The 22,363-nt window shown below is 41.6% G+C and overlaps 1 protein-coding gene across 4 annotated transcripts in view; it reads right to left on the reverse strand.

The window, feature by feature from the left end:
* The window catches only part of NRDC (nardilysin convertase), a 111,983-nt gene that overhangs the window by 15,466 nt on the left and 74,154 nt on the right, over positions 1 to 22,363 (reverse strand). For all 4 annotated transcript variants that reach the window (XM_085885815.1, XM_085885816.1, XM_085885814.1 and 1 more), the window contains exons 20-26: positions 21,196 to 21,346; positions 18,820 to 18,947; positions 18,488 to 18,725; positions 18,251 to 18,282; positions 9,612 to 9,750; positions 2,062 to 2,109; positions 863 to 915 (exon numbers count right to left, since the gene is read on the reverse strand). In XM_085885815.1, coding sequence (XP_085741941.1) covers positions 863 to 915; positions 2,062 to 2,109; positions 9,612 to 9,750; positions 18,251 to 18,282; positions 18,488 to 18,725; positions 18,820 to 18,947; positions 21,196 to 21,346 — 789 coding nt within the window. The remainder of the gene's footprint in view (positions 1 to 862; positions 916 to 2,061; positions 2,110 to 9,611; positions 9,751 to 18,250; positions 18,283 to 18,487; positions 18,726 to 18,819; positions 18,948 to 21,195; positions 21,347 to 22,363) is intronic.

Here is a 22,363-nt window from a genome sequence, read left to right on the forward strand (position 1 = left end):
ACCTCTACATGCTTTGTAAGTGGGAAAACCTGCAAAATCGGCAGTGTATCAAATACTTGTTCTCCCCACTGTGTGTGTGTGTGCGTGTGTGTGTGTGTGTGTGTGTCACGTCGGATCGTAGCCATGTCGTTCTGTGTGTGTGTGTGTGTCTGTGTGTGTGTGTGTGTGTGTGTGTGTCTGTGTGTGTATGTGTGTGTGTATGTGTGTGTGTGTATGTATATGTATGTATATGTATGTATATATATGTATGTATGTGTGTATATATATATATATATATATATATATATATATATATATATATATATATATATATATATATATATATATATATAAGCCCTCCCTGTACTCACACTTCCCTCTTCTGCTCTGACCAAGGGCTAACACTCAAAAGGACAGCTTCACCATGCTTCCTCCAGTGGCTTTCATTTGATTAGGAAATTATTTCACTTGTCCACTGATGCAGACCGACACACTCATTTTAAACAAAGCAAAATAATACTTTCCGATTGTTTAACATTTATGAGATGAACATTATTGAACATTCTTAGCTCACTCCATCAAGGTGACAATTCCATAACACATGAAGTTAATCCATTGATTTGATATGCTTATTCTGTTGGCGTGAAGAATGTAGAAAGTGAACGTGACCCGGTGCTATTTAAGGTGAAACAACAGCAGAGTTTGTGAAGCAATCTAGTGTGGTGGGAGATACCACAAAACAGCGACAAGGTCTTTGCTTAGCATGGATGGAAAGAGATTCACGGACTACAAGCAATTCACACAAAGAATACAGAAAGCATTTCAAAGTATATTTTAAAACTATATTTAACAGGGTTCAGCAGGAGATGGATGAATAACCTACCCCAATGTTTCTTTTGTTCTGAGAAAATCAAAGCAAGGTTCTTCCATCAAGGCCTGAGCATGGAAAAATGACAACGGAGAGCTTGAAATCCCATGAACAAAAACATCATGTCTCCCAATGAAGGTCCACCCACAACGTTTACATTTATGATCATCTGAGGGTGGTTAAAATTTGAGCTTGACGTTCATTTATAAAAAGGCAGTGGAGAATGTATGTTCAGTATTTTATGGTGCTGGTAATTCTAGTACATCATGCGTTTCTTGTTGAACAAAATGCATGTGCTGAAAGTTCATGATGGCTGAAAGCGACATCACAAAGAGAGTGGAATAGTGAATCGAAATGAAATTTCTGGTCAAAAACATCAAAAATCTGTTGAAAGTTATGGACGATTGTCTGCACAGTATGGTTGGTGGTGATTGCCGATCGAGGACGACAATATTTACCTCCGCCACCGAAAGCGGAGAGAGGTTATGTTTTCACCCATGTTTGCGCATCTGTCTGTCTATCATGGCCAAATAGATGAGATTTTCTCTTCACCATTGAGAAATGGGGTGAAAAACAAAATATATCATGATATTTCAAAACGTTATGTACAGGTTAATACTTGGTGGATGAGTTGGGTAGGTGGCAAGAACAAGCCGACTAAATCTTGGTTCAGGTCTGGATGCAGATCTGGTCTATCAGTGGGATACAAAATGTAAACTGTTCAGCTTGGTGGAGGGACTCGCTCTATCGATTGCCGTTCCAGTTAACCGGAGCAAATAAATAATTAAAAAATGGACGTGATGAATGAACCACGTGCTATAAGACCTGACACCACAATCAGCAACGCAAAAAAGGCAATTTAGGATTTCATTTTGATGAACAAAATGTGCCCCACATTGTGTCTGAGGGTGGAGACTACCTTTAAAAACATTGTATCAATTTTGTAATGCACATACAAGTTGAATTATCAAATCGAGGAACAGAAAATTACACGTCTGCTAGCAAGTCTTTATTCATGAGACTTTTTCCAATATCATGACTGTGTAATGTGGGTCACAGATGATAGAGACGGTAATGGGAAATGGAAATCGGAGAGAGATCGAGAGCCAAGGGAGTCAAACGGAAGGGAAGTGATAAAATGGACAGGGATGAAAGCCGATGGCCAGCAAGCTGTGGAGTGAAAATAGCTTCGTTCCAATGTGATACAAACCCACCACAAGCACTTCATTTAATTGCTGCTGTTGTACAGTGCCTGGTCCTGCCTGCAGCACACAATACAAGAATCACCAATCATGCCACTATTTTTTGCAAAATCATTCAATGCAGAAATGGAAACAAATACTTCAAATGTGAAAGAATAAAATAAAAATCCCTTTGCATACATACCTAAACATGTATACCTGTGCACACGCATGTATGTGCACAGCCACACCGTTCTGCATCATCCCTGCTCTATACACCCACAACCTCCCCCCCAATGCGTAAACCAGACTTATGGAAATACACAGATTAACATTTGTGTCTTGTGTGAGGATACAAATTCATACTGTGATTTAAGGATGATCAAATTGTGTTAAAAAAATTAATCAACAAAAAGACTGATGCAGAAAAAATAAAGTAACCTCAGGTAAAGTCACTTGATGTCTCCACTAATAAAAGGCAATGTGTGTGTGTGTGTGTGTGTGTGTGTGTGTGTGTGTGTGTGTGTGTGTGTGTGTGTGTGTGTGTGTCAGTGTGTCTCCTCCATAACTCCAAAACCATGAAACCTAGCAGCCTGAAACTTTGCATGCAAACCAAGAAAACTGAAAGGAAGTGCAGGAGTGAAAATTGGGTGTTTGGGTATATTAAAGCACCCCTTCTGAAGATAATTAACAGCCTTATTTAATTATATCCTTCATCGGGCGATCCTCGGCCACCTCGCTCTCTGGGTCTTCAGGCGTTTCCTGGCTAATCTCGCTGGGGGTCTGAAGCCGCCGCCATGTTTTATGGCCTGCTCAACCATGCTTTGACTTGGTGCAGGCCGCAACGATTTCTTAATGATAAAGTATATATATTTTTTTACTTTCCTCACTCATCAAATGTCTGTTCATCATTGCTACAAATTGCGGGTTGAGAGACATAATGTTGTAACTGCATTTTTGGCGGGGTTGAATAAAATGGCTCTCATGTATTTCAACACCATATTTTGCAGGTTGAGAGACATAATGTTGTAATTGAAAATTTCCCATTTCCTGCAAATCGCAAGTGAAAGATAAATATGGTGTTTTGCTGTATACATCGTTTTTGCAAGTACTAGTTTTCAAATTAGGAGTTTGGAGCGATTTCATACAGTATATACGATTTCCATGATCTACTCTCACGGACAAATTAAAGTATATCATCGAAATATTATTTCGGTTTTGAGGATTGGATATCATCCTGACGAAATAATGTGTCGAAATCTGTTGTGAAATCTGATAATTAAAATAAATAACGAGTCTTATAATGAAGTCAATATACCTATTTACTTTAAGCAAGCAGGCTATGTTCCCTCCTTCTCTATATATACACACAAGAAAATGTGAAATTTCCAAAGCATTAAACTTATCTTTTCTACTGTTTGGAGAATTATATTGAGTGAACAGAAAATTGAGCAATATCACAAAATTAACTAGCTTTATTGCACTATATGATTTAATGCATTCACGGCTAGACCTCACGACCTGTCACCCAAGGGACTGCATATCCATAGCGTCTGCCAGAACTGTGTCTATATTTTCGAATGCTTTGTGATGTGCTCTACAGGGAATCAAAGTAAATCTGGTTAAAAAAAACAAAAAAACGTACGATTTAAAATAAAGTTATTACGTTTGTGCAGACATCGAACCAATGCACTACGTGACGTGCACAGACGAGGAGGCAAATTGGCGCATTTTCTGCAATGTTTATTTCACGGGTGATTGAACTTTGTGATGTCTCCAGGGTTGTTCTGCATTCAGCTGCAACTCTTTTGAGGATGCATTCATTTTATTTCATCAAACTGCTGCGTGCGCGGTGAAGACCAGCTTTAAAGTTAAAGGGATCCTATCTGGTAAGCAGCGACAGCCTGGACAACTATTCCTAATCAACCATTTAATTGGAGTGCTTGCAAGAGTGCTTAAGCCACTTGCTGAACACCTCACAGCTGAAAGCAGTACGTCACTGCGTCCACTCACTGTGGATGCTTTTGCCCGCCACATCTTTCAGAGCGAGCCGGCCGTGCTCCGTCACCCTGAGCGAGCGGGCCGTGCTCCGTCACCCTGAGCGAGCGGGCCGTGCTCCGTCACCCTGAGGGAGCGGGCCGTGCTCCGTCACCCTGAGGGAGCGGGCCGTGCTCCGTCACCCTGAGGGAGCGGGCCGTGCTCCGTCACCCTGAGCGAGCGGGCCGTGCTCCGTCACCCTGAGTGAGCGGGCCGTGCTCCGTCACCCTGAGCGAGCGGGCCGTGCTCAGTCACCCTGAGCGAGCGGGTCCAGCTCTGTCACCCTGAGCGAGCGGGTCGTGCTCAGTCACCCTGAGCGAGCGGGTCCAGCTCCGTCACCCTGAGCGAGCGGGTCCAGCTCCGTCACCCTGAGCGAGCGGGTCCAGCTCCGTCACCCTGAGCGAGCGGGTCCAGCTCCGTCACCCTGAGCGAGCGGGTCCAGCTCCGTCACCCTGAGCGAGCAAGTCGTGCTCAGTCACCCTGAGCGAGCGGGTCCAGCTCTGTCACCCTGAGTGAGCGGGTCGTGCTCAGTCACCCTGAGCGAGCGGGTCCAGCTCCGTCACCCTGAGCGAGCGGGTCCAGCTCCGTCACCCTGAGCGAGCGGGTCCAGCTCCGTCACCCTGAGCGAGCGGGCCGTGCTCCGTCACCCTGAGGGAGCGGGCCGTGCTCCGTCACCCTGAGGGAGCGGTTCGTGCTCCGTCACCCTGAGGGAGCGGTTCGTGCTCCGTCACCCTGAGCGAGCGGGCCGTGCTCCGTCACCCTGAGCGAGCAAGTCATGCTCAGTCACCCTGAGCGAGCGGGTCCAGCTCTGTCACCCTGAGTGAGCGGGTCGTGCTCAGTCACCCTGAGCGAGCGGGTCCAGCTCCGTCACCCTGAGCGAGCGGGTCCAGCTCCGTCACCCTGAGCGAGCGGGTCCAGCTCCGTCACCCTGAGCGAGCGGGTCCAGCTCCGTCACCCTGAGCGAGCGGGTCCAGCTCCGTCACCCTGAGCGAGCTGGTCGAGCTCCGTCACCCTGAGTGAGTTGTGAAATAACACCCGATCTCCGAGCCATTTGCCACATCAATTTGATTTCTAAATTACTGAGCCCAAATTTTTTCAAAATGATATACTGCACGATATCTCAAAAAGTTGTGCAAGGGTTATGACGAAACTAAGGTGGATGATTTGGGTAGTTGACAAGAACAAACAGATTAGATTTTGGTTAAGGTTCGGATGCAGATCCTGCCTATCAGCGGGCTATAAATCATAAACTGCTCAGCCTGGCAGAGGTATGTACTCTACTGAGTACCGTTCTAGTTTTGTTCTGTTATGTCCTGGTCCATTCTGTGTTCCAGCTCCTCCAATGTCCTTGACAGAGTGCACAAAAAAAGATGATACATTTAAAGAGCAGGTTTTGGGACGCTGATGACCACGTGATTCGAAGGTTGTAATCACATTAATAATCGTTGGGCAATTATTTTCTTACATTTGAAACTCAAAATATGCAAAAATTACCTTTAAGTCAAAACTTTTGTCAGTGATGGAAAAACAGTCCGGAAGTTACCGAAGATGCTATGACGTCACGTTCTCCGAAAAGTTTGTGAACATTCGGAAATAGCGTGTGAACAATGGCGAGATGCGAATCAGAGAGTGATTTCAGCAGCGATGAAATTGAGTGTTTTCATTCCGATATTGCCGAGGACGAGTCGGAGGATGATGGGAATTTATACTCTGGAATTTCTGGCCCTGAGCCATATAAATTTGAGCCACTTGCGAGTGCCAGAAAACGGCCTATTTCGTGTACAAGTGGCAGGACTGACTGCCTGGCAGTTCACACTGACAGACTCCACCAGACAGATTGGTTTGTCGATTTTCATTATCTTGTTCGATGCAAAAAATAATGTAAAGTTTGATTCGTCTGCGACTTGATATAATAATTTTTAACCCTCTAGTCACTCAAGAATCAGAAATAGAATGAATCAATAATGGACCCAATTATATTATACACTGTAGCCTTGGCATTGAAGTCTTTCTGACAGCGGAGCTTGACCCCAGCGAAAGTGAACAGTTAGAACAAACCCCAATTTTCAAGAGACTGTTGTGGCATATAAATACCAAAACATGTTTAGCCTCATTGGGAAATATTCTACCAAATTTAGAAAAAAAAGTGGAAAATTGATCAATTTTTTACAATTGAAATGAAATAGCCCAATTTGCTGATGCTGTTAAAAAAGTAATTTAATCAACAATAAGTTGATTTGTTGAGAAATTTTTTCATGCTTGTGTTTTTCAGAAAGTTTATTTATGTGTTTTTCCATGTACTCTTTAAGAATACATTTCAAGGTTTTTCTCACTTTAACTCAACAATTGATTCTGTGACAGAGCAGTATCTGGAGAACCTTTCAACCAACAACTCATATTCACAAAGTGGTGATCAGATGTGTTTATGCCTTCGTAATCCTCGGCTATGAAATGGTCACCACAAATGATAAGTCTATCCAAAGGATCCTCTTTACCCATTTTCTTTGGGGGGAAATTCGCCCGTTTTGTTTGTACAAATCTTATCCACTGCCGGCGAATGTTTGATTCCTTCGGGAATCGGTGGGAGCGATTACCCTTTTTCCAGCCATTTTCGCAAAACATGACGACACACGTACGAGGCATGATGTACAAATATCCAAATAACTTTGTTCCACAATAATTCAAAATAAAAAAGGATAATATAGACAGTTGCAAGCTCAAAAAAAGCGAAAGAACGGCCTGCTGAACTGGACAATTCTTCAATGAGCGAGTGAGCGTCCGCTTTGTTTTGGAGAACGTAACGTCAACATCCATGTATGGCACGCGGTTGTTTTTTTCAACAGCCTCGAGAAATAACAACTTCGGAGTTATATTTCATGAATCTTCCCAATAGTTAGGCAAACATAGTTTGCATCGAACTATTTAATGCACATATAATCATATTGATACATTTTCAGAACATGTTTGGTGACCTGCAACCTGTTCTTTAACATCCTCACACAACAGCAGAGAACTCATTTCACATCGACTTGGCATTTTGTTAGCGATTTAGTCGACTTCAAAACCTTGTAAGTGGTGCACACAAATGGTTGTCAATTGCAATTATGCATGTGGTTTTTTTTTTTAAAGAGTAGCATAAAATAATGTGGTAGCAATGATGCATGGTTGTAAAGTGTTTTTCTGCAAAAATTAAATGCTTAAAGAAAAATAGGCTTTTAAGCGAGAGCTGATGATAAGCACTCGACTAAATCCCAAGTTTAATCCCCCTTCCAATTCTGATCCGTGAAGACAATGGCTCACAAGAAACTCCCAACAAGCAGTTGGAAGAAAATTTATAATTTCCCACCAAAAAGGGTGCAATACCGGATGAATATGGGCAGTGTTGAAAACCTTTAACTTTCCTTTGTAATGTTTTGCCAAAAGGTCATCACAAGCCAAAAAATTAAATAACGACCCCCAACAATGGGTTCTACCATGTCAGGTAAGGATGTCGAGCTTAAAAAATAAATAAAATAAAAGAAAACCTTCACAAAACAAATATGATGTGTGATATTTGGTATTGTTCTTTGAAGAAGACTGAGCATGGTTACTTCACAACTTACTCCAAAAAAAAAGTTTGAATTAGTTGGAATGCGGTGATGTAATATCTGAACAATGCTCGGTTTAATTATTATCCATAAATTGTGGTCAAGATTAGTGAGGTTTATGTCATGGTCTTTAAACCAGTCCTGTACAATGTGGGCCTGTTGGATGGTGGCACAGTCATGTCAAATATAATATCTCGATTTGTAACAGAAGCACTATAAAAGTGAAAACCTGATTGGTCAGCTCAAGTTGTATGATGACCAAAGGTCATTAGTGAGCCAGATGGGCTTTTACCACCAATCTGACAGTGACGTGCTAATTATTGTGAGCAGCTCAGGTTTCAGAAGCTCGTGATCCAAACTCCTAATATTGCTGCCTTCAACTGGATTTGAACGCAGAACCTCAAAGATGCCAGGACAGTGACTCAACACTAGGCGAGCACCATACCAAACTATTCTGCTACAGCTTCACCAGAGAAACTGTTCTGAAAGTCAACTCTATAAACTCAGCCACTTTGTTGAAGGAAAGCAGAACTACATTGGCTCCCACAATCATGGTCATTGTCAAATCACTAAAGTATGTTTGTAATGTTCGAGCTAGCTGAGCAGAGCGGGCCATGAGAGGTTATGTGATTGACTAGGAAAGCTTGGTTAGCATTGATGTTGTCATCTTCTTTGTTCGTATGTAGCACAAGGCTGTGGGGTAGCATCATCAGCTGTGGGGTAGCTTCATCAGCTGAGGGCGCAGCTGTGCCACTGATGTAATGCCATTTTCTGGTTAGGGCAGGAATCTGGAATTTGTTCAGTGTGCAGGCGATAGCTCGCCTACTCTTTGTGAAGGACACCATGGGATATTTAACATCAACCAACAAATGCTGGCAGATGGGACGCCTGTTTAACATCCATCCGACGGACGGCGCACAGATTGATGAATCACCTTGCCCATGAAACACTGGGATGACAGCAACACTGGGGGGGTCAGGATTCATACCCAGGACAGACAGCTTCGAGGTGAGTGTGCATACCTCAAGGCCATCCTGTCAGCCCATTGATGTAGTGAACGGTGATCCTCACTGGTATTTACCATCTTGCCTTGCCTTTCCTTTCCAAAGGTAAACAAGATTATGAATGCCCAAACGTTATGATTATTCAAAAGCCCCCTAAATTTCACGTGGTGATTCCTTGACCCAGGCTTTGCAAACAAGCTTTACCACAACCTCCACAGGTTGAAAGCACATCTAAACGTTCGTGAGCAGCCAAGCGGCAGGAACTATTCAAGTACAATATACACATGCCTATTGAGACCATATTCTACTCGATAAACAACATCTTGTTGCCCAGATGTAACAATGCCACTGATGGTGTCCCCTCCACTCCACAGACGAGGGCAGGAATTGAGCATTTGGCCAAGGTACTGGCACACAATGGTCTACTTTTATCAAAGGGTACCGTCGAATACTTCATGTCCACAAGTCAATGGTAAGAGAAGATACAGAATTCTTCTTTAACTATCATGTGCAGCTCTATGCCTGCTGGTTGCATCATTCTCTGGGGGTGTTGCTGATGCAGTGCCCTCTATTACCAGTGTACTGGTACTCATTTTGCCGACCTCGGAAGGATGACAGGCAGAGTCAACCCCACCTGGTAATAATTCAACAGCTGAGTGCGATTTGAACTCAGGATCCTTAGATCCCAAGCCCACCACCCGAACCATTAAGCCAACACCAGGCGCATATGCTTCTTTGAGTTATATTCAACTACTCAGTGACATTGAACTTAAAGTGACCCAATACAATTTGCAAACAACTTTATAAAGGTCTTGCTGACAAAGAAGTATCTCATGTAATTGCTGGAGTCATTAATTATGACGTTCTGATGAAATAAAAATACACAAATTCTAAATATCAAGCTAATCAAGGTACGTTTGAATGACTGAAGGGTACAGGTGGTTTGAGTTATTACCTGGAAGTAACGTGTAATGATAGAGTTGGGATCATCAGGAACAGGGGATGCGAGACGCAGAGTAAGCACCTGCTGTGGCAAAGAAAGCACAGGCCAGGATGTCGATGGGGGGCTCTGAGGTGGACGGCACTCAAGACACCTAGGGCAAGGGATGATGGGAAGCAACTTCAACAATAGCATGCAGTGGATTAATCATTACAGAATGAAATGAAAACCATGAATCAATACCTGAGGCAATTCTGATGTTCACAAAATGTGTTTTCTTGAGCAATTGAAAACTGAGAAATTTCAAAGCGAAAAAGGTAGAAATTTGTTCATTTTCAGAAATCTGCAATTTGGCAAGGTGGTGAAAGCAGGCCGGACAGTAAATGCCTTGTATAATCCAGCACAATCCCGCTAATGTTTTATTCACTCGTTAGGGATTCAAGTAGCCAAGGTAAGAGGAAGTCTCTCAAGATAATAATCTGGCAATGGGTAAATGTATGGATGATGAGTCATTTCCGGGAAACGAGACAAAGTAGACCCGAACCTCAAGCGAGTCGAAAGGTTGTAGTCACAAAGATTGCGTCTCAGAGTTCATACTTCGGCATCGGCACAAATGATCAAAGGTGATGGAAACGTGTCGCTGTTCATTATGCCATTCAAACGCTCCAATGGAATAAACAAGAAGGCTCTTTGTGGTGGTGGAACAAGGCCAAGCAGGGCAGATACAATTATCAAGTGCATCCGGTGAAAGCAAATTTACTTTGCATCCAGCAAATTTAGCCATCAAGAAATACTGTGGTTTGGGAGATATTCTATCATAATATTTTTTATTATAATTACAATCAGTCACAAATTTCAAAACTGGAAAGACAAATTTCATCTGTTCAATCTAATTCTTCCCTCCAAGGATTCCAGAACGATATTGTTGTGGGAATGCCTTCCAGAGGCAACTTTGCATTACATCCCGATAGCTATTTCCCATACTGCCTGCACTGGAATAAGTGTGAGGTAATTCAATTGTGACATAGAAAATGCATCGTTTTTATGCATAGAAAGCTGCTATCTACCTATAGTCTGGTCGATGGAGGTTTTGACCCGGAAAAAAAAACCGTAAAAATGGTAAAATATCAATAAAGTCTCATTAGAAGCACAGTTTTTTTGTTGAATAACATTTCCAAAATCCGCTAAAATTGTGTTTGTACAAAAACAATTAGATCCATTTTAATTTTTTTTTTTTTGCAATGACGGTCACAAAATTGAAGGGAGATTGCAGTTTTTTTGGACTTTTTAAAAAGCCGTGTCTCCACTTGGAACTCACTGCATCCTGCCTCAGGTATTCAGTCTTGTCTGATTTTATCTGTCTAACTACTGAGTGTCTGATGCCTTAAAGCTTAGTCGTTCGTTCATCGTCTCAAGGTCGTGAATTAGGATTATTACACTGTATTTATTACCTCCACCACCGAAGGTGGACGGAGGTTATCCTTTCACCCCCTGTTTGTCTGTTTATCTGTCTCTCTGTGAGCAGGATATCTCAAAAAAGTTATGGACAGATTCAGACAAAACCTGGTGGACAGGTTGGGTGTGTGACAAGGGAGAATTGATAAGATTTTGGTTAAGATCTGGATCTGGATCCAAATGAGAATTTAATTCAAGTGATTTCTCACCATTCAGAAACAGGGCCAAAACCGATATATCGCACAGTATTTCAAAAGGTTGTGTACAGATTATGAAAAAAAACTTGGTGGATGAGTTGGGTTTGTGACAAGAACAATCTGATTAGATTTTGGTGAAGATCTGGATGCAGATCCGGCCTATCATTGGGCTACAAATCGTAAACTGTTCAGCCTGGCGGAGGGATGTGCTCTACCGAGTACCCTTCTAGTTGCGTTTGTATTTCTGTCCCCTTTGCTCGTTTTAAGGCACTTTAAAACCACTTGGTGTCTGGGTGCACTCAAGCATCTCTGATTGCCATCAGAACTAGAGAGTTCAAAGAACACGTTACTCCACGCGGTGATCAAGTATATACCCGAATTAAAATTAAACAATGATTTAAAGATTGTTTAAAAAATTCCAGAAGTTTAGCGTAGTTGAAGCAGCCTTATACACCACAGTATTGAACATTTCCAAGTACTGCAATGCTAAACAGAAGGGGTTTGAAAGTGAAAGAAGGCAATTTGTGTTCTACATTATTCAAGTATATTATTCAATTTAAATAAAATAAAGATTGTAAAAGTCATACAAATAAATTAATTCCGGAATGTATCACCACTGATACAGTGCATTACACCACCTGATTGAACACGATACATAAGTTATTTGTGCTTGTTGTACGTGTCCTTTATGACGTCCTTAAAAACGAACTTTCCAATTTGGAACGATTTTTAATTTTGTTTTTGCAGTTAGAATTTAAAAACATCTCACTCCTCTCTGTGCATGTGTGGTCAGCCAAATTCAGAGGCAAAGTACTGTTAAACAGCAGGTTTGTTTTCCAATTTGTGTTCAAAATATAACATTCAATTTAAATAAGTTGTTCCTTGATCATAAACTGGTGTTTGTAGACAGACAGATGGATGTGAACCAATTGGCTAACCCTGCTTTTCGCTCTGCCGGTGCAAGGTAATCATGCACATCCATTAAGGGACAGATTAGGTTCAGGCAGATAGCACCCAGCATGAGGACCGTGTCTGCATCTAGCAATTTTGCTCAGCACGACATCAATTGGCTTGGTGGTTCCATTGGAGTATGGTATCGTAGCAAACAGGCCTGTGATCCGACTTGGAACAATCAAATCATTTGGCAGTCTCGACGGCTGTTGACTCCTTTTCTTCCCTCCAAGGTTTGAAGAAGGATATTATCCACCCCCTCATATCATCAGCCATCACCTCTCCTTCTCTAATATTTTCTAATCCTCCCCAACCCCAACTCCACTCCCACCCAGGTGTGGTTTCCAGGTTATTGTGTTTTCTCCCCTCTTAGCCCAAGAGCCCACAAAGGTTTATTTGTGTTTTGTTCACCAAAAGGTCTGAGAGTTGCTCCTCGAGTGAAAATGTCTGTAGAATTCGAATATGCTGGTCTGATAAAAATCCACTTGGACAGTTTTCCACAAATCGCGTTTTTATAGGGGTACCATATAATTTCCCGTGAACGCATTTCGTTTTGTAAACGTTCCGAACGAACTTTATAAGTAATTAATTTTGACTTACAAAATGCTACACCCAAAAATGAGATATCATGCTCAAGCTTATCATTGGTCGGATTCTATGAACTATTCTGTTTCTCAATTTGACTTTAAAAAAGTTGGATTAGCCTGATTTCAATGATTAACCCCAATTTTACTTACCGGCACGTTTTATCACCTTATATTTTTTTGTGTATTTTTTTCAATCCTGAAGTTTTCAAGAGGATTATTTACAAAACAAATGCACTATTTTGAAGAACTATCATTCCCCTTTCCTATGCAAAAACAATCACGCAAAACGGTTTATATTTTGCAGAGTAATGAAAAAAAAAAAAAAAGAGTATACATGTGGTTACTTGGAAAATATCGCAGTTTTCGAGATTTACACAATTCTCAAGCAAAGTGACTCATTGCAAAATATTATGTTTTATATTGATATAGTGTATATACTACCTCAATGTTCTTTGCAAGTGGAAAAGTTCTTGTCTGAGTAGTATACCCAGGTAATTGGTTATTTGGTATACTCTATTTTCAGTGAAATAGATAGTCGGACGTTGGTTTCATTTTTTGTTGCACAAATGTGACATACAGCAAATGCACGTATAATATTCTATCTTCTGTTGACCAGACTACGATGTTTATGTAAAGCACGCATATTCCCTGGATAACGAATGTAGTTGGTGGTGGTGGAATAGCATTTTTTTTTCTTTCAGGTTCACCAACAGCAAACAAAATGACATCAAAACGTACATGCATTCTCCGTATTCACGGTAAAACTACCGAAGAAGTCAAACCTTCCGACGACAATACATGGCGGAAAGTGAATTCTGTTCATGAAAAGAGACATTCCACAGTAAAAGACTCAAACTATTTCAGAATAAGCCTTCCTGCTGAATATGACCAGACAGACATGGGTGAGGAAAGCATAAAAAAAATGCAGCTGAACTTGCGCAAGATAACGTGATGCTTGCAAAGCTAGGAGGTCTTGACATGAAGGCAAAGGAAGTACGATATCACCACTCCTGCAGGAGAAATTACATACATCATTGCAAAACCGCAGTACAGAAAGATGACTACATGATGTCTTCAAAGTTTGCCGCTCACAAAACAGCATTCCAGGAACTCCAGAAGCATATCGACGTAACCTTGGTGTCAAATCAAGGAGCAGAATACCTGTCATCATTGCACATGCGCTACCTCACCTTGCTTGGAGACGATGAGACAACATATCCCGCTAGAAGCTTGGCCAACAAGATCCTGAAAACATATCCAAATGAACTGACCAGTCATTGTGTAAGTCGCAAGATGGGGACAATCATACATAATGCTAACCACAGTCAAGATTCCGCAATCAGGTGTGCCAATTTTGATGATCATGCAGTACAAGAAGCTGCATTCTACCTTCGGTCCCTGATATTGAAGGTTCAAAGCGCACAGGATGACTTACCAAGGCCAATCACAACGGAAGCGTTGGAAGTAGGACAGGCAGACCCTCCTGATGCTGTCCTTGAGTTCTTCAGGGTGCTGTACACAGGATCAAACAAGCCGCCTTGGGACGAACGCATTGAGAGACTGGTGAAATCGTGTCTGATGATGTGTTGTGCGTCACAACTAGGGCCAGAATAAATCCAGGGAAACACCTCTGCATGGGACTTGCTTTAAAAAGTATGACAGGAAGCAGGAAAATTGTTGAGATTTTGAACCGATTTGGACACAGTGTAGGCTATCACACAGCCAAGGCCCTAGAGACAGAATTGGTCACTGACATCTCTGGTCGTAAATGTACCACACCCGATGGAATCACCAAAATGGTCGGTTTTGAACCAGTTTAGCATGGGACAATTACGATGAGCTTACAGAAACACTGTCAGGCGGCAGAACCTTGCACGATACTGTAGGTATCTGCTATCAGAACGAGCCGAACATGACACTGGACGAGTCACCTGAAGAACCTCCCTCCCAGCAACAGCTAACTTCAGTGGACACTGCTGGGACACAGAGTTATAGTTCGAAACGAGTATTCCACCTAAAGGAACACACTTTGGAACCATATCGCAAGAAACCGAAGATGACAGTCTTTCAGTATGCAGTCAAAAGCATACCAAGACCACCGCATCTCACTGACATGGAATATAGAGATATATTATGGATGATGAGCATTGCACTTGACAAAACACCATTCTGGACAGGTTGGAACTCACTCGTCACAGAAGATCCACTCCCCAGACAGAGAATTGCCAACATGGAGAACTTGAATCTCCCTCCGACTCGGCGAGACGTAGTGGCAGAAACGCTATGACTATCTCAGCGGGTTGCTCAGGAATGTAGAGAGGACTTTGTCGTGGTTCTGTTGTGCTACGCAGGTGCCGCACACGACTGCCCAAACGTATGGATGGATGTTGGACTCAGCAGTAACAACACCAGGCGATACATCAGTATTCCCAAACTGGTTGATGAATTGGAGTCTACTATCCTGCAAGCTCTTCCTGGACTTCATGCATTTACTGGTACCGACTTCACAGCATCCTTCATGAACAAAGGAAAACAGAGACCCCTTGACATCATGATGAAACACGAACAGTTCATCTCAGCATTTGCCATGCTAGGGGAGCACCACAATGTGCTGGATGAAACAGTTTCGACACATGAGCATTTTGTATGCTCGCTGTATGGGAAACACAACTTGCTCAGCGTTGACACTGCCCGCTATGTTATGTTTCAACACACATATGTGCCAAGACAGCTGGGGGATCCACTGGAGAAGATCAAGGGTGTAAACCCAAGCAGCATGTCGCCTTGTCGATCCGTTCTGATCAAGAAAATCAAGAGCAAATTATGTTGCCTCTCTGTGGAAGAAAGCTGTACTTCAAGATCCATCTAGCTTATGTGGCCAGCCGTGCCAACACAGATGGATCCTGGTTGATGGAAGCTACGCAATCGATTTGTTTGATGGTGATCAGATGCCACGCCATATCAGCCAGATCCTCAGTGAAAAGGAATCCGTCATCGAATCAGAGGACGGTGAGGATGTGGAAATGTCACATGGAGAACTTTTGTATGGATCAGCTGAATCGGACGTGGACGACGATGATTGGAGATGAGCAAAATGGAAAGCTCATTGCATGATGACGGTTCAGATAATTCATGGATTCATTATAAAACCGAAGATTACCAAGACACTTATCCAGATCTATAGGAACATATTGAACAAAAGTCAATAGATTTGCATGCTCATTTTCCAAACTTCTCAACACATTGCTATTAATACACATGGATGATAACCATTTCATTTACGAGACAGATAATATCTGATTATCATGGTTATGTTGTTATACATTGTTAACAATTTTGTCATATTATGATAATGTCAATAAATCACGATATTGTAATTAAAACGTAGCCTCGACTTATTTTACATTTACATGTATATTCCAAGAATCATCAGAAATTGCGATATTTTACACGCAACCCCATGTATACTCTTTTAGTCATTACTCTGCAAAATATAAACCGTTTTGCTTGATTATTTTTGCAGAGGAAAGGGGAATGATAGTTCTTCAAAATAGTACATTTGTTTTATAAATAATCCTCTTGAAAACTTCAGGATTGGAAAAAAAACACACCAAAAATATAAGGTGATAAAACGCACCGGTAAGTAAAATTGGAGTTAGTCATTGAAATCAGGCTAATCCAACTTTTTTGAAGTCAAATTGAGAAACAGAATAGTTCATAGAATCCGGCCAACGATAAACTTTAGCACGATATCTCATTTTTGGGTGTAGCTATTGGGCTTGAGTCAAAATTAATTACTTATAAAGTTCGTTCGGAACGTTTACGAAACGAAATGCGTTCACGGGAAATTATAGGGTACCCCTATAAAAACGCGATTTGTGGAAAACTGACCAAGTGGATTTTTATCAGACCAGCATATTCAAATTATACAGACATTTTCACTCAAGGAACAACTCTCAGACCTTTTGGCGAACAAAACACAAATAAACCTTTGTGGGCTCCTGGGCTATCTCCCTCTCCCGACATTTCTATTTTTTTTATTTGTTCCATCATCGCCGGTTTTACCTTTCTGCTCTTTCAATCCCCTCATTGCTGCATTTTAACCTGTATACAGCTGGTTCAGCACTCCCCCCCCCCTTCTCTCCCATTCTTCCCCTCGTCCATTTAACTTTACATGTCCATCGACCCTGCTGTTTTGCAACTGCTTTCCAATGTGTTCGAGCTGTTATGTTCTGTGTTCTGATTGTGCTTCCACAAGCCTACATTTCCTTTTTTTAATACAGTAAGACCACAACATTTGCAAATCCCAATTTTTGAAGACACCAATGACCAATGATGTAATCGATTTTTTCCCTCCATCCAATTTAGCCCTAGATGACCCTCAAAATTTTTCATACTGATCGGATAAAGTGTTTAACGTGTGCAATTATGATGTCATTACGAAGCCACCTCTGACATCATCAAAAAAGAAAAATCACACTCGTTTCCCATTGGGAGTACTCGCCATGTGCCAAGTTTCAATTTTTTTTTTCCTTGGAGCGATTTCGGAGATGCAGAGGTCCAAAGTTTTTCTTTTTTCCAACATGGCTGCTACACCACGTGACCGATGACATCATAATTATTATTACGACATTCTACATGAGTAGTCGCTCCTATGGTGAAAACTTCATGTCAATCGGATAAGCAGTTGCAGAGAAAACAGAGAAATTAGAATGGACGGAAGTACGTACAACCCGGTAACATGTGACTCCGGCGATTTCGTCAGCAGAGGCATAAAAAGCCACCGGGTATTTTTGTCTCAGCAATCCGAACATGTGTACGCACAGTGCTGATTCAAAAAAAAATTAAAAAGTAAATAAATAGGGATTCTCAGAATTTTGGACATTTAAAATATTTTGCTGCAAAATCTCACGCACAGCGTATTTGGAGGTGCGCTCTCATTCGTTGCAGTCCCGGCACACAGTGCTAAAGTAATTTATGTCACCATCCTGTCTCCCAGCAAGCAATGCGTTGACAGTACTTGTATTAACATAATTTTTGAAGAAGTCACCAATTAATTGCTACCCTTTTCATAAACATGCACTTCAACCAGCACTTTATCGTGCAGCAGAGCTCAAAACGTCTCAAATTAATTGTGTGTCTCTCTCCGCGAAACAATTAATATCATTTCTTTCCAAGCATGCAATTATATTCCCTGGAGAGCAACAGGGCCTGTGGTATAATAAGTTTCCAAAGAGATAAGGATGGGGGTGATTATGGAAGTGAATATATACAATTATACATTTTTTTTTTAACAAAAATTGAATGACCGATTCACAATGCAGTCCATTGGAATATCTACTAATTCCCAATACCACTCGTCCCCTTATAAATTTTCAAAAGTTCGATAAACTGCACCGTGAAGGAGAAAGAAGGCAGACATACTGACATCAGTAAAACCGACAAGCGTTAGAATGCTTCTTACGTGATCATGTGATCCATGAATGATACCGCTTCCTGAAATGAAAGAGTTATCAATTCAATGTTAATATTTGAACAACCACAACGATTGGCTAAATAATTTTCGCTCAACCTCTCACTTTATTTCCACACATCTAATTCAATTATCTGTCCTCCCTGACCTCCCACTCAACTTTTGGTCTCGTGCACGTCAGCCTTGCTTGTCTGTATGTCGACACTTCCATTTAGTTTTATACCTCACCTTCTCAGTGACGTTTCCTTGCACAAGGCCCTCCACGAACATGCATGATCGCAGATTCTGCCAGAACTCGATCATATCATTATGCAAAGCGATTTCACCATCGCCCTCCGGTTGCTCACACTTCCCCAACTCCTGCTTCTCCCTTTTTTCTGCCCATCCTGTCATTGCTTCAGTCAGAGCTTTCCACTTGTCTACGAGCCCCCAGCGGCCTGGCTGCAGGGCACAGAGACGGGTGTCCCTGCACAAGTGATAAGGAACGATTGTAAACAAGGTGCCTCCTCATAAGTGATTAATTACTTTTATCTTGAACGGATCGGCTTTGTTGTAATTACCTTGCCAAACGCGAGGTACGTAGAATCTTGTTGCGATAGTTGCGAACTGTCTGTTCCACCATGGTTTCCACGACAGTGGATGAAAACTGAAGCTGGACAAGTGTTTCCACAACGATGTAGAACAGGGCCTGCAATCATAAAGTCAGCGGTCGGTGCCAACGCGTGATAAAAAGTAAAGAAGCGCATTGGCTGATCAAACATATTAAAATATTTTTTCCAATCAAGAGCACCGATTCATCACTCAAATATTTTTCCATAGAGTGCGTCAGGCTCACAAAGGAGCTTGGAGATATATTACCTGCAATGAAAGGAGATTCGAAGACAACATTGAGCTTTAGCATGAATGAAAAGGACATGAGTATAGACAATGGAGGGTGTTAACCTCAAACAAATCTGGTCTGGAGAGTCAACATGAAGTTAAGCTCGCAGGGAAATTCCAGAGAGAATTAGAACGGCACTCAGAAAAGCGCATCAGTCCGCCAAGCTGAACAGTTTATGTTTTGTATCCCACTGATGGGCCGGATCTTGATCTGGACTTGAACCAAAATATAAATCCACTTATTCTTGTCACATACCCAACTTATCCCCCAAGTTGTCACAACCTGTCCAAAACTTTTTTTTTTTTTAATCTCACTATATGATAGTTTTTGGTCCCATCTCTTAATGGTGAAGAATCACTTTAACAAAATTCTAGTAACCAGATCCAGATCTTCACCAAAATGGAATAATTTGTCCTTGTCATACACCCAACCTGTCCACAAAATTTCATCCAAATCCATCCATAACTTTTTGAGATATCCTGCTCATAGACAGGCAGACAGACAGATAAGGATGAAAACATAACCTCCATCCACCTTAGGTGGTGGAGCTAAAAACGGTTATCCACTGTAAAATATCACAAAGTGCTGACGTTTCAGGGTTTACCCTTCGTCCGAGCAAAAATCAAAAACAACAACAAAATAATAATAATAATAAAAAGGGTGGCAAGGTCTGGCATATTGATCTCTATCAACAAGGTTGTAGTTAATTAATGAGCTTCCAGTTTTTATGTGAAAGTGGATAACGATCTCACTATGGACCATCAAAAACTAAATATATTTTTCAATGGTCATGCCATCCAAGATCCAAGCGCTGAAACTTTACTTAATCCGGCTGAATTGGTTTTCACTCTCCAATGACATCCACAAACACATTAATGGTGTAGTCATGGGTACAAAAATGGTTCCAAATTATACAAATCTTCTTGTCAGTGTTGTTGAACAACAATTTTTTTTCTCAATTTGATGGACCGGCACCAGATTTATTTGGGCGCCGATTAGACGATGCATTTGGCTTAACCACCTGCAGCAGACCTGAACGTGAACGATTCATCACCTTTTAAAGTTTTTTTCAACTCGCTCTCAACTACACGTGGGAGATTTTTTTTTTTTGTATAGTGTCAATGCTCAGAGAGAAGGGAGAAAACACAGAATGGATTAGGAGGCAACATAATGAAAAGAAGAGCGTAATTAGAGAGGGGAAAATTTGATAGATAAGGGATGTGTGGAAGAATAAGGGGAAGGGGGGGGGGACGCAGAGGTGAACAAGATGGATGCAGCCACAAACTCTCAATCACAGAAATGGAAGGAAAAACTGGAAACCCAGAAATTGGTGGCTTGGGGAGGGATCCAAGATACTTGTTACATTTTTGGACATCAAAATTTCTGTTGTAAACACTGGTTTAATGATCACTGTCCATTACAAACCAACCAATTCATAGATATCCCATCTTATTGTCTCGGTTGTGATGTCTGTCTTCGACATACAGGAGTGGAAATCCACAAGATAAATCTGGTCTCGAGAGAATGCCAATTCATGACCGTTAGCTCTTCCTGGTCTGTACATCACATGGGTCCCACTGTGCCGCCTGCACTGCTGGCAACCACCACATATTCTAATTCTTCTCCAAAAGAGAGAGAAAAAATTTTAAGGGGATTTTTTTTTTTTTTTTGCTCCGGTGAGCAGTAAAGCCTTCAGAACTTTTTGATATTTTATGCCAGATAACTTTAACCATTCTATGCTCATGAGTTTGGATTATTCTAGTTCTACTTTGACAATTCAAAGCAGTTTGTGTCCAATCAGCCTGTGCACTGTCATTGCACAATCGTACGTCTTCTACTCTTTTGCCACATAATACTTGCTTCCTTACACCCTCCCCTACCTGCAAAAGCTTTTTTTTTTTTTTTTTTTTTAAAGCCACCTCTCTAACCTACATTTCATTACTCTCATCTGTTCCCAACTCCATTTCTCTCAATACAGTCCTATATTCTGCACCTTCCTCTTACTCCAACAACAAAACCCCCACATAAATTAATCTTCAATTGCATGTTTGCTGACCCCCAGACGATGAGAAAGGCCATGCAGCGAAATGATAAGGCCATGCTCTTTCGCTTCCAGCACAACTTCCAGCCGTGCCGCCTCTCCCTCATACACCACCGTTGCCATGTTATAATCCGCCACAGCTACTAGCACGTCCATCAATGCGGCGCTGCAACAGTGACCACAACACAAGATTCATGTCACCATGCAGGAAGAACCCAGTATTAAAAGCTGTTGCAGGCCCAATATCATCATTTTTGTAATGTTGAAAATAAACAAGGAGAGTTTTATGAAGTTAAATCTTTTTTGTTAAATTAACACCACAAATGAGTGAAAATGTAAACAGAAGAGAACAACAAAGAAGGGGAGCGAACTGAGTAATGGTCAAGTCAGGTGTAATCTCCATCCAGGTTTCCTGTCATGGAATTCCAAGGCATTTGTCTGGTTTCTAACCTTTAACATTCATAGCTTGGTCCAGTATAATGCTTTATGTGGACCATCCAAGTAGTAATTCTTGGTCTACCTCTACCTCTGTTGCCTTCAGCTTTGCCTTTCTGAAAACAGCCACGACAAAGGATATGACCAAGATAATCCATGTTGCAATTGTTGATGGTACCTAACAAGCTTCTCTTCTGCACAACTGTCCTCAATACTTCTTCATTTGCCTGGTTCTGTGTCCAGGACATTCTGAACATCTGCCTGTACACCCACATCTCAAGTCTCCAGCCTGATTACCATTGTGCTAATAAGTGTGACCACATTGCTACTATACTAAATGTAATGAGAGTTGACATAAAATGGGACATAATTTTTTTTAATGTAACAGACCCAATCTTCTGGAAGCATCTTAGCTTCTTAATAAAAAAGGGGGGAGGATAAACATATTGTGAAAGATAATATTGAGAAAAGGAACCAAAAAATTTGCCAACTGACTGCAAAGAGAGAAAAGAGACATCACAAATATGGTGTCGATACCCAGAAAGCACCGGGAAGTTACATCACTTCCTCCAAGGTAAGCAGGTGTATTTGTCGAAAGTTAAGTCCAGTGTTGTCTCATATATTTGTCTGCATATGTGTGCATGTGATTTGTGTTGCACATCCTCCACGAGCCTAAGACCATTGAAAAAAAAGTAGGACCACTGGACCTGCAGCTTATCTGGGCCCTGGCCCAATGTTGGAATCCACA

Source organism: Eptatretus burgeri, chromosome 6 (assembly GCF_056783735.1).
Source record: "Eptatretus burgeri isolate ZD-2024b chromosome 6, Ebu_testis_v1, whole genome shotgun sequence".
Taxonomy (NCBI): Eukaryota; Metazoa; Chordata; class Myxini; order Myxiniformes; family Myxinidae; genus Eptatretus; species Eptatretus burgeri.